This window comes from Bos indicus, chromosome 5 (assembly GCF_029378745.1).
Source record: "Bos indicus isolate NIAB-ARS_2022 breed Sahiwal x Tharparkar chromosome 5, NIAB-ARS_B.indTharparkar_mat_pri_1.0, whole genome shotgun sequence".
NCBI classification, from domain to species: domain Eukaryota; kingdom Metazoa; phylum Chordata; class Mammalia; order Artiodactyla; family Bovidae; genus Bos; species Bos indicus.
In genome coordinates this window covers 80,150,934-80,164,422 of record NC_091764.1, presented here as the reverse complement: position 1 = coordinate 80,164,422, position 13,489 = coordinate 80,150,934, and the positions used below count along the sequence as shown (strand labels likewise).

At 37.8% G+C, this 13,489-nt stretch overlaps 1 protein-coding gene across 2 annotated transcripts in view; it reads right to left on the bottom strand.

Moving 5' to 3' along the window:
- OVCH1 (ovochymase 1) overlaps window positions 1–13,489 on the bottom strand; it is a 94,271-nt gene that overhangs the window by 31,179 nt on the left and 49,603 nt on the right. For both annotated transcript variants that reach the window (XR_011566712.1, XM_019961395.2), the window contains exons 14-17: window positions 10,270–10,494; window positions 4,874–4,999; window positions 3,159–3,294; window positions 2,323–2,462 (exon numbers count right to left, since the gene is read on the bottom strand). Coding sequence is in view for 1 of the 2 variants with exons in the window: in XM_019961395.2 (XP_019816954.2) it covers window positions 2,323–2,462; window positions 3,159–3,294; window positions 4,874–4,999; window positions 10,270–10,494 (627 nt within the window). In the remaining variant the exon portion in view is untranslated. The remainder of the gene's footprint in view (window positions 1–2,322; window positions 2,463–3,158; window positions 3,295–4,873; window positions 5,000–10,269; window positions 10,495–13,489) is intronic.

Sequence of the window (13,489 nt, the reverse complement as noted above, 5' to 3'; positions counted from 1 at the left end):
GATTTTTACATTATAACTTCTAACTAATTTTCACTTGGATGGTTTTAAGGATATGATTATTTTATCATTGATTTATATTTATTTTTCCTAATTTGACCTAGCTTTTAGATAATACATTTTCAATATTAAACTAGTTGTGCATTCTGGGGATATAGCATTGTTGACTATGTTTAAAATATTCATTCAATAACCTATTGACTTCAAAAACTGAGTTAACCACTAGAGGCTGTCTTATTTGCAAAAATTGAAGTAGAGTCAAAAACTTTTTGTGGAAGAAGATAGGAAATAATACATATATTTTATGAACAAATTCTAAGTGAAGAACAAATTATAAGAACAACAGAGATACAGTTCATCAATATTACAAATTATAACTGACATAGCTAATGTACTTTTTTCCCTTTTTCTGTATTTCTTTGTTCTTTCAAACCTTGTGTTCTTAAACACTCCACTGATGGAGGGACAATAGGGAGGGACAATAATCTTTTCTTCTAAGCAGCACAATTTAAAAATACAAATTTAGAGGTGTAATTCTAATTCAAACACTGCAGGTGCTTGGTTTCTTTTATATTGATTAACATGCACTCTGTCATTTAATTATCAAAGTAACCTCATGAAGCAGTACAAGTTACAGGTATTCTGTAAGGCAAGAAAGCAAGAAGCGTAGATAATTTCCAAAGATACTAGCTTAGATGCTGCACTCTCCCCACAGAAAGCTATGCCCTTCTGATATTATGTAAAAGCTCCATGTTTACTAATATTCCCTTAAGTAGAAACACAAAGACTGTCAATGCACCTATTTCTGGGATGTTAATGGGTGTAAGCCTACAGAATAAAAGAACAGTGGTTTAGCAATTGGCTGTTTGATCAACTCTGGCAAGACTCTACCAACATGGAGAGGGACACTGACATCTGGGTCCTTCCTAGAGAGACAAAGGCCAGCAAAATGCTATACATCTTCTCTCTCTGGGAGTCATCTTGTTACATTAGGCATCTATATCTCTGACTTAGGCACATTGGGAATTTGTAATACCCATGTACATGTGTGCTAGTGATGCTGTGTCTTTTCACTTAAATCACATGAAAAGTTACAGGTAGTTATTGTCACGTTACCAGTGAGGACACTGACTAACTGAGAAAGCTTCGGGAACATTCCCAAAGTCACTGAATTACCAAGTGGTAGAACTGCAATCTACTGGACCCAGGATCATCAGATTTCAGAACTCTAGGCTGCTATATCCTAATTAATTGAGCAACTTTGGTCACCCAGCCCAAACTACGTTTCCATTTCCCTTTTCTCTAGTCATCTCGCTCTCAGTCAGGTGTGGCCATGTGAAAAATCTGGCCAAAGTGACTTAAATCTGCTACAGGATTCTTGGAGACATATTTGCTTTCTCCATGGCGATAACCCTTCCCTGGGCCCTTTCTTCTTTTCTCTCCATTGTAATGGCCACAACTGAAATAGCCATGATGGAACCACTAGGAAAAGGCCAAGAGAACTGCAATAATTCCAGTCTTCACAGAGTTGAACTATTGAGTTGGTGGTGCATCTGCATGCCTCAGCATTTCTCTTTCTTTCACAATAATGAATTTAAGTCACTGTAATCAGGTTTTGGACTACTATCTAATTAATAAGGCCATTTAATGCCTTCCCTGAAATATTATTTTGCCTGACTAATATAGGAGATCCAACCAGTCCATTAGGAGATCAGCCCTGGGTGTTCTTTGGAAGGAATGATGCTAAAGCTGAAACTTCAGTACTTTGGCCACTTCATGCGAAGAGTTGACTCATTGGAAAAGACTCTGATGCTGGGAGGGATTAGGGGCAGGAGGAGAAGGGGACAACAGAGGATGAGATGGCTGGACGGCATCACTGACTTGATGGATGTGAGTCTGAGTGAACTCTGGGAGTTGGTGATGGACAGGGAGGCCTGGCGTGCTGCGATTCATGGGGTCGCAAAGAGTCGGACACGACTGAGCAACTGAATTGAACTGAAGTGAACTGAATATTATACTCTCAGTTTTCTTGTGCTGCATTTGTCTGAGACTGTTTATTCATCCTTTATTTTTAGTATTTCTGGCCAAGTTTAATCTATGTATGACTCAAGTAAACAGCACATAGTTTGGTTTTGTTTTTAACTTAATCAGAGTATTAAGTTAATTTCAATTACAAATATAGTAATAGCAACAGGTTATTTCAATATCACATTTAAGAAGAGACTAATTTATGTCATCTGTAATTCACACACTGAATATAAAATGATCTAAGAATATTTTACAAAAGAAAATCAATAGCATAGTTCTTCATGGGAAATTGGTTACCTATTAATTTTTTGCCTGATCCAAATCCTTCATAAACCCACAGGTCACCCTGACAGGCCAAGGGCATTGGTTGCTTCTGGAAGCTGATAATATCAAGGCGAATGATATGATTTATAGGGGCCAGTAATCTCCAGTGGCAGCTACAGCACAATGAAAGAAAGTTAGAAATTATTTCTCAGTAGCATATATTGTTATTTACTTTGTTCAGAATTTAATGCATCACTCAGTGAGTCACTGTTATTGACTGTACCTGCTTCTTTTGTGCTTAGGTGAAAGAAAATTTTAAACTATAACAGTAAAAATATTCTCTAATACTTTTGAATTTGTCAAAAGTTTTAACCAAATACACCCATTATATGAATGGCTGGTCAGGCACATGTGTTATTTTAAATTCTAATTGGCAATCCATAAGAGTTAACCAAGTATTCCTGTGTCAATTTGCCCTAAACATCCCCAAATCATACACATTTACTTAGGATTAAGTTTATTCTAATGTTTAATTTAGGGAAAGTTCTCTTATATGAACCACTTATTGAGTATTACTATGTGCCAGAAGGTTTTACATACATTATTTCAATCTCCAAAGCTCTTTGATAGAGATTCAGCATTTCACTTTACCTAACAAGTGATCTCTTTTGTTGGGAAAGTACAGTTTATCAGCAGGGGTAATCTCACATTCAGGTTCTGTATACTTAAGACTTCAAATCAGGTATTGTCTCAAAGTCCATTCTTTCAGGAAAGCAGGTGGGAAATAATTCCTTAAACAGATAACAAATGTTGCTGCTTGTCAAGTGATCATTCAAAAACTTTCATCGTAATACAAATTCCTTCCTCACCTCATAATGGTTCTGTGAAAATTTCTCGGGAATTGTATGATCCCTGCTGGTTTGGTCAGAATAACATCTTCACAAGTGGCCACATGCTCTTGGTTTGAACTCTGAAGAGACTGGGTGCTTTTACTGCCCTTTGGACCTAGAAATAAAGAAGAAAAAAAATGAGATAAAACTAATTTTTAAGAGGCTTGTTATATGCTTTTTCAGGTCAGAGCTGTCAGTTTTCCTCCCTGTTTTAGAAAAAGTTAACAGGAGGTGGTTAGTTTCACTAAAAATTTTTCTATCTGAAATATTCAAAGGTTACAGAAAACCAGCACCTCTCTCAAATTATATTTGGCACAGCCTAGGGTCTATGGAAGATAAAGAGGAATGACTGTAGATGATGTAGTTTCCCTACTCAAGTCCATTTAAAAGCAGTATTCTTTTTAAAAAATTTTAATTCAACTATAGTTGATTTACAGTGCTGTGTTAGTGGCTGGTATACAGCAAAGTGATTCAGTTATACATATATATTTATACATTTTTTCCCCATTATGGTTTATCACAGGATACTGAATATAGTTCCCTGTGCAATACAGTAGGGTCTTGCTATTTATCTGTTTTGTATATAATAGTTTGTATCTGCTAATCCCAAACTCCTAACTTTCCCCTCCCCCACCCCATCTCCCCTTTGGTAACCATAAGTTTGTTTTTTCATGTCTGTCAGTCTGTCTCTGTTTTATAAGTTCATTTGTATCACATTTTAGATTCCACGTACAAATGATATATGATATTTGTTAAAGCAATATTTATACTATAGTTCTTTAGGAAAACAAATTTCATATGATATACATGCTTTTCTTTTTATTTCTCACTTAAATTTTTCCATGTATATCCCTGCAAAGCTTTTCAGTGCCAAGGAGAGAAACTAGTTTTTGGTTACCTATGCTCATCAAGAGTCAAAAATCTCATTAATTACATGTCTGAAAATCTAATAACTCTGAATTGTGTACAGTTTACATTTATATCAGCCTCTACTATTTTTTTAGCTTGTCCTCAAAACTCATTCTAACCTTTTATTTTTATAATATCACTATAAAGGGAACTCCTGTAGAGATAAAAATTGTCTGGAGCTAATCAGCCAGCTAAGATTTAGAACCCAAATCTTTTAATCCACAAGGATAATGGTGGTAGGAAAGGCTAACTGTGGTATAAAATGACAATCACGATAAAAATATTACTTTGCAGTTAATATATTGTATCGCCATGTCCATGAGTCACAATTCTGAATGATGTACAAGTCAGTCAAGTTATTCACTAAGTAGTTTTTCTCTTGGATCAGACCAAAATCAGATCATTTAAAATGATTTTCCCTCAAATATAAACTCATTCCCCACAGAAACATAACTTTGCTTACAAAACAGTGCATAAATTTTGAAATATCCCTAAAAGGAAAAACACTGAGATTTTTTTTTAATTTATTTAATTGGAGGCTAATTACTTCATAATATTGTGGGGGTTTCTGCCATACATTGACATGAATCAGCCATGGGTGTACATGTGTTCCCCTGTCCTGAAACCTCCTCCCACCTCCCTCCCCATCCCATCCCTCTGCGTTTTCTCAGAGCGCTGGCTTTGTGTGCCCTGCTTCATGCATCAAACTTGCACTGGTTATCTATTTCACATATGATAATATACATGTTTCAATGCTGGTTTTAACTTTATAAGTTAGAACATACCTTGGACTCTAAAGACAATATAATTTATGCCAAAAGCACCTTGCACACTGGAATGAAATGTCACCCTCACCAGTGGTCCAGAGCTCATGAAAACCATTGGATAAAGCCTTCTTCCGCATAATTTACCTAGGTTAAAAAAAATCAAATTTGTTAAAAAAGAAGAACATTTAAAAAAGTTTCTCTAGTTTAGGCATGGCAACTAAACTCCACTCTGCAAATTGAGGAACAGCATTCTAGAATTCAAATGACTCACCCAAAGTCACGGACTAGGGGGTGGGGAGTCAGGAGCAGAACCTAGGTCCCAAAATTTAATACCTGTTACAGTCTGCTATGTCCCATTGTTCCCATGAAAGACCGTAGGTAGCACATTATTTTATCTTTATTATGAGGCTGATATGCCATTTCTCTCCTAGGAAAGTAACCTATTTATTAAAAATACATCACTGTGAAAATCCATGATGGAAAGTTTTTTATGTGAAAATTTATTCTTTCCCTACAGCCAATCTTCTTTTGATTGCTTTATTTTGAGAACCTAAGTCAAAGAGAATGTAAAATTATAACCATAATTCTAAAATGATTCAGAGGGCTGATTAAGAAGGTATAGAAAGAACCCATGAGTTTCTTAGAATCAAACTCACCTACTATTAAGAATAATTCCATGTCTTTCTGTAATAATTATTTAAATGTCATCTGCTCAGAAAGCTGGTTGTTCTGCACCCAATTCTATGGCATCTGCAATCCCATATGCTTTTTCTCTCTCTTCCCACCTCATTTCCCCTTAATCCTTCTGTCTAATGTATTATATATTTTATCATGTGTCCTCTCCCCCCTAGAATATATGGTGGTAAGGGCAGGGACTTTTTGTCCATTTTGTTCACTTCTGAATGCTCACAACCAAGAAGAGTCAATCCTTGACCCATAGTAGGTGTTCCACATATATTTGTTGGGAGTAAGGAAGGGAAAAGATTATTTACAAGAAGAAAAAATCATTAGTTGGCATGATATATTAGAGTAAATGATGCTGAAATACTATTTGAAGAATAAGCCAATATTTATTTGTAGCAAATAGAGATGAATGCAGCTCTTGAATGGTTGCTGGCTCCCACAGGGAAAAACATAGCATTTGCAGTGCACAAGGATACTATCCAACTTGAGTAAGAGGTAATATCTCTATCATAGCCTCACAGTTCTGCTAGCTATCATCTAAAGGACAGAACAATTTTACAGGTTTCAAGCTGACAATTTCAAATCAAAGAAATGCTAGGTTGAAAAATTATAGGGTTTCCACAGTTAATCTAAAACAAAGTCAAGCATGGTTTTCAGTAGGTAACAATGAAAAAGGCAAGTGTTAGTCACTCAGTCATGTCCTACTCTTTGTAACCCCATGGACTACAGCCCACCAAGCTCCTCTGTCCATGGAATTTTCCAGGCAAGAATAGTGGAGTGGGTTGCCATTCCCTTCTCCAGGGGATCTTCCCCATCCAGGGATCGAACCCAAGGCTCCTGCACTATAGGCAGATTCTTTACTGTTTGAGCCACCAGGGAAGCCTGGTTTTTCCAGAAATCATTTATTTCTATTTGGGAGCCTGGTATATGATAAAGTGAAGTGAAGTGAAAGTCACTCAGTCATGTCCAACTCTTTGTGACCCCATGGACTGCATAGTCCATGGAACTCTCCAGGCCAGAATACTGGAGTGGGTAGCCTTTCCCTTCTCCAGGGGATCTTCCTAACTCAGGGATCGAATCCAGGTCTCCCTCATTGCAGGCAGATTCTTTACCAGCTGAGCCACAAGGGAAGCCCAAGAATACCAGAGTGGGTAGCCTATCCCTTCTCCAATGGATCTTCCCAACGCAGGAATCGAACTGGGGTCTCCTGCATCGCAGGCAGATTCTTTACCAACTGAGCTATGAGAGAAGCCCCAGTATATGATAAAGATAGCTATAAATTAAAGAGGAAATCATTTTTTCCAAAAACGGAATCAGTCATAAGATCATTTTACCATATGAGAGGGGTTCCCTGGTCTCTCAGCAGTAAAGAATTTGCCTGCAATGCAGGGGACCTGGGTTTGATCCCTGGGTCAGGAAGATCCCCCGGAGAAAGGAATGGGTACTCACTCCAATGTTCTTGCCTAGAGAAGTGCATGGACAGAAGAGCCTGGTGGGCTACAGTCCATGGGGTCTCAAAGAGTCAGACACGACTGAGTGACTAACATTAACACTACACTAACACCATATGAGAAAATCTATTTCAGCAGGATTAAGCTTTTTTTAATTAAAAATTTCTGACCTTAGTTGGGAAATTAATTTTTAAAAATAAAAGCAATGAGATAAATCAAAGATGAAAATACATAGAAATATATTTAAATTAATAAATTTAAAAATATTTATATCAACATACAAATACACAAAATTTAAAGGCAAATGATAACCTTATAAGTAAGTACTTGTAATTTATGACAAAGGAAAAATTGTTTTATATAATTATATACACACAGACACACACACATATATATATAGCCCTTATAAACCAATTATAAGATCAATACTCAAATTTAAAAATAACGGTCGTAACAAGGAATTTGAAAATGCAGATAACTAATAAATGGAAAAAAAATTATCCCCATTAATAATTAAACAAAGTAGAAGTGATTAAATTGATAATATCAGATTAAAGGCATGGTGAAAGAGGCTCAAATTTAGTAGTATGCATTCATGCAAAACAAATGTTCCGAGTCTCTATTACTTCAATTTGGGAAAATATAGGAGGGGAAGAAAATAGCCAGATCCCTGCTCTCATGGCACTTTCATTTTGGTCAGGTAAATGAAGATGATTTCAAATAGAGACCACTGCTACACATGAAATAATAGCAGAATATGATAGAAAAAGACCATGAGAGGGAAAGTTGATGGTCCTTCAGACTTAGAATGTCTATTTGAGGAGGTGACCTTTCAGTCAGTCAGTCATTTACTAAATGCCTTCTGTGTATCCAGGGCTATTCTAAACATGGGATTCCTGACACGAAGAGACAAGTTTCAGTCCTCGAGAAGCTCATGTTAATAGGGAAGACATAGGTATGAAAACATGAAACAACATCATGGGTTAGAAGACAATAATGCCAAGAGAAGGGCCACTAAGAATTACAGAGGTGGGAGGTGATGTGATTTACATCAATCAGGTAGGCCTCATTAAGAAAGTGTGTTCTCTGAGGAGAAAAGGGAACTCTTGTACACTGTGGGTGGGAATGTAAGTTGGTACAGCCACTGTGGAAAATAGTATCAGGTTTCTCAAAAAGCTAAAAATGGAACTACCATATGACCCAACAATTCCACTCCTGGGGTATATATCCAAAAAAATAAAAAAAAACACCAGTTCAAAAAGATACACGCACCCCAGTGTACATAGCACTTTACTTACACTCTCCAAAATATAGAAGCACCTAAGCATCCGTTAATAGATGAATGGATAAAGAAGATGTGATACACACACACATACACACACACATAAAGGAATACTACTCAGTCATTTAAAAAGAACAAAATTTTGCCATTTGCAGCAACATGGATAGACTTGAAGGGCATTATGCTGACAGAGAAAGACAAATACTCGTATGATATCACTTATATGTGGATTTAAAAACTCCACAACTAGTTAATATTGCAAAAAGAAGCAGACTCACGGATATGAGAACGAACTAGTGGTTACCAGTGGGGAAGGGGGAGGGGCAATAGAGGGATGAGGGAGAGGGGTACCAACTGTTCAGGTGTAAGACAGGCTCAAGGATGTGTTGTTTTGTAATAACTGTAAATTGAAAGTAATCTTTAAAATTGTATTTAAAATGTCAAATAAAAAAATGAAAGCACATCCTAGTCAAGACTTGACTGGATGGAGAAGAGCTGTTTGAAGAGCTGGGAGAGGTAGATGGACAAGGGCCCTGAGAGCGGAGTGTGATGAGTTAAGGGACCGGGAGGCAAATGTCATGCTGTGCATTCTGGATCTCATTGCAGCTACAAAGAGACCTCAAGCCATTTCAATCAGGGTGGATAGGGAGGTGATCTGATCATAGGGGGAAAATGTGCAGTGGACAGGCCAGTTAATGGTTTCCTCTGCAGTTTAAATGAGACAGTATTTCTAAAGAAAGAATCTTTAAATAAATGGTTGTGCCTTCTAAGTCAATAATTCAATCTCTCAATTTTTCCAAAGAAAACAATCTCAACCTCAAAGCAATTCCCTGGCTTCCATATACTCCTGAATCAAGCACGCACATTTGTGTGTCAACCACCTACACTCACAGTAACATACATAAACTTTTCTTTCCAGGTGTCCCCATCAACCAAATTATTTCCAGCACCTTCCCACCTCCTGCTTTGTGCATGCTGTCACTTCAGTCATATTTGACTCTTTGGGACCCCAAGAACTATAGCCCACCTGGCTCCTCTGTCCATGGGATTCTCCAGGCAAGAATACTGGAGTGGATTGCCATGTCCTCCTCCTGGGGATGTTCTTGACCCAGGGGTCGAACCTACATCTCTTATGTCTCCTGCATTGGCAGGCGGGTTCTTTACCACTAGCGCCATTCCTCTTTACTGAGAGCCAAAAACCCTGTATTATACCTATACAAACAAGAGGTGGGAAGTTTGTTTTGTTAAACAAAATAGGTTTGCCCATACATGAAATGAAATGACAGTTGGTATGTTATTAGCAAACTTTTCAATTCCATCATTTTAAAAGCCTAATGTGTTTTGCTGTATTTTAAAATTCAGCACTCTAGGTCCTACATGATTTTTAATTATCTTAATCCCTCCTTGGTCATATATACACTCTGGCATTCCAGTATGGTTCTGCTACATTTGAAGATGGGCTCTCTTGCCTTTTTTTTCCCCCTAAATACACATACATACAAACACACCCACTCAACCTTTAGTATACCTGTTTTGTAAATTCAAACTTGAAAATATTAAATATGTCTAAAAATAAACGCATAAAAATATGCCTGCTGCTGCTGCTAAGTCACTTCAGTCGTGTCTGACTCTGTGCGACCCCATAGACAGCAGCCCACCAGGCTCCCCTGTCCCTGGGATTCTCCAGGCAAGAACACTGGAGTGGGTTGCCATTTCCTTCTCCAATGAATGAAAGTGAAAAGTGGAAGTGAAGTCGCTCAGTCGTATCCAACTCTTCAGGACCCCATGGACTGCAGCCTACCAGGCTCCTCCATCCATGGGATTTTACAGGCAAGAGTACTGGAGTGGGGTGCCATTGCCTTCTCCAAAAAATATGCCTACATTACATGAATATATTACATTACATTTCAGAGGTATTATTGCCAAGTTTAACTCTCCCTTTGATCTTATGCTGCTTACACAGGAAAAGCACACATATAAATGCCCCTAAGCCTTACCTGACATCCTTCTCTCACTGTGGTTTTCTTCATAAATAATCAGAGCTGAATCTTGACACATATGAGACCAAGGGAGTAACAGATACTCAACTGTAAATTTTGCCATACTGCTTGGTGAAACTCGGAGGACCCAAGAACATTCCAGTTTTCCTCTATAATCCAGTGGATATCTTGGAGATGAAAAAAAGCCTCTGGGCTCTTCTAACTCCACTTCAGAGTAACAGCCTATGATTTAGAACATACAGACACCAGGGACCAACTCAAATAAGACAAAGAAAAGTGGGATTCTACCATAAATTTGAATAATTTAGGCTTGCAAAAAGAAAAATAAAAATTACCATCAGTTATAATTTCTTGGATAAAATGATCATCCCATTTAATGTGTCCTAGTTTTGTGAAATGAGACTGTAAAAGTAGAATTTAAATAATAATTATTAAAAATGACTTTTAACTGAATTTTAAAAATTTCTTAGAAAATGAAGGTGGACTGCATTGTATTCTCTAATGGCAGCCTGTTTTCATTTCTTTCCTTCTTTGAGATACAACTGAAGATCTGTTCCTAAAAGCTTCTTTGGTTTCAATAAGCACTTACCTTGCTGGGACAAATGATTGTATTCATGAAGTTTGCAATTGAGGTCAGGAAAGGAGAATTTGCTGAATACACTTTGAATGTCATCTTCAATTTGTACTTAAGTCTAAGGGCACTGCTGTACCTGCACGAGTACCTGTAGAGCTTCAGATGCTAGGAGCGCTCTGTCCCACTGACCCTGACATTGGCTTCTCCTCCTTCAGGTGACATCCTTGGCTCTTCCTTCTTTCCCTATGTCTATTCCCTTGATAACAATTTTTTGAGCAATTACAATTGAAATACTCTGTATTCAAATGAACACATTTTTAAAATATTTATTTTTAATTGGTTGATGATTGGTTTACAATATTGGTTTGATTTCACATTTTGATGGATGAATATGATAGCTTATGGTGAACGGTGTTGGATTTGTGATCTCTGAAGATTTAACTTCAGGACTAGGGACCAGGCTTGATCACTCAAGAGTTTTGTAGAGCAGAGTTTTATTAAAGTATAAAAAGGGATAGAGAAAGTTTCTGACATAGACTTGTAAACAAGAAAATCCATTTGTTTTTGGCATATGAGTAAAAGGAACCACAGTCTCATTTATTATTTATAAATCTTGAACTAGTCTCCATTTATCATTTAACTTTTCCACACCCAAAATAGGAATGTTGCACAGACTATTACAGGGAACTAATAGTCCTTGCTCCTTCAAATTCTCAATGATGGGTATTAACCCTTCCTTAACCTCGGGCTTTAGGGGATACTGCTTTTGATGTGGAAATAGGTGAGGGTCTTTGAGCTTGATAAGGACAGGAACAGCATTTTGTCCTCAACCCAAAGAATTTTTCATCAGCCCACACTTGAGGATTTAGTTTGTTCCATTAAAAAGAGCTGGTTCCATATTCATGAAAAGAGAGACCCGGACCTTGTTCCATATATCCCTCCCCAGAAGGGGCTAGGGAGACTCTGGCATGATAAGAAACTCGTGAGGAAACAGCACAGAGAAAGTTGCCACTTAAAGGATGACTGACATAATAATGTTTGGCTCATCCAGACAGTTTCATTACAGTAGTGGATCAGGAGGAAAGCAAACCAGGGGCTTCAGTGAGCACAGAGAAAGTTGCCCCAGTGTCCAAAAGAAGTCAACTGATTGGCCGTTCCCAGTTATTAATACCCAGGGTTCCTCGCGTGTAATTAGGACGGGAGCTTGTGTGGGGATCCCCGGGCACCTTCTATTGTCTATGTCAGAAGCTTTCTCTGTCTCTTTTAATACTTTAATAAAACTCTGCTCTACAAAAGCTCTTGAGTGATCAAGCCTGGTCCCTGGTCCCAGAGTTAAATCTTCTTCAGAGATCACGGATCTGACACCATTCACCGTTAGCTATCATCCTGGGGGCTTGTCCAGGATCTGAATCTGGGACCTCTTGCACCAGAGGTGAGAATTGTAACCTGTAGACCAACTAATCTGCCGCCCCTTCAGTCCAGATTGTCTTAAGAGTCCAACCCTTAGGGACTACACCTCAGAGGGTAGTCTCTTCTCCAGTGTGGTCCTTTGCAGACCGGACCTGGAGCAATACATACATCATTATACATGTTCTGCCATAGAGAAATAACATTCTAATTGAGGAGACCCATATGTTAATACACTTTACTGAACAATACAGATGAAGAGTGGCAGAGGTGAAAGGAAGTGTTCCAAGAATTCAGGATTCTATTCAATTGCTTGGTTTTCTGTTACTTCTGTGAATTTTTCTTTTTTTTCATTTACATGGCTATTATGGTCTAACTTAGGTATTTCTTAGGTCTATTTGGATGTTATAGTAACCTAACTGATTTTGCAGTCTCGAATCTTCCCCCATCATGTCCTTCAATCAGAGAATGATGAAACAGAAGAATTAGGCTCTTTTCTCGCTTGCTCAAAGCCAACTACAGTGGCTTGCAGGGTCTTTCTGAGTCTAGTCCCAACGTGTCTTTGCAATCTTTTTTTCCTCTTTACATGAATCCTCCACTGTAAATCTGCCTGGAAAAGGAACTGAATCATATAAAGTCATGAATTCCCGAGCAGTCCCTATTTTTTTATAAATAGGGTAACAATTTCAAAAAACCATTGCTAAGATTCATTTATTCTCTTGTGTGAAAAGCAAGTGGTGGGAGTGGGTGGCTGTTAAAGATGGCAGAGTCCTAATACTTTTTCTCACAGAATATTCAAAGAAGTAGAACAAAACAATACCCTTTTATACGTAAAGCTTTCAAAGTTCTCTGGTATGCATAATTATTTCTGAACACATGCAAATGTGCAATATCTTCTCTACATTTTAACAATGTTCATTTTCTAATGGCCTGTTTTGTTTTGTTTGGACACGCTGCATAGCATGTCCATCTTAGCTCCTCGACCAAGGATTGAACCCGCACCTTCTGCATTGGAAACACAGAGTCTTAATCACTGGACCACCAGGGAAGCCCCCACTTTCTAACAGTCTGAAAGAGACAGAACAAAGAATACATTTGATGGTCACTATCACCACTCCCACACTTATTGACTCTTTTCATAGGTCATACCATCCCTATTCTAAGGGCTTAACATATATTACTTCTTTCAGCACTCATTAAAATTGTTAACTCAAATCATCAAAATCATTAGGTTTT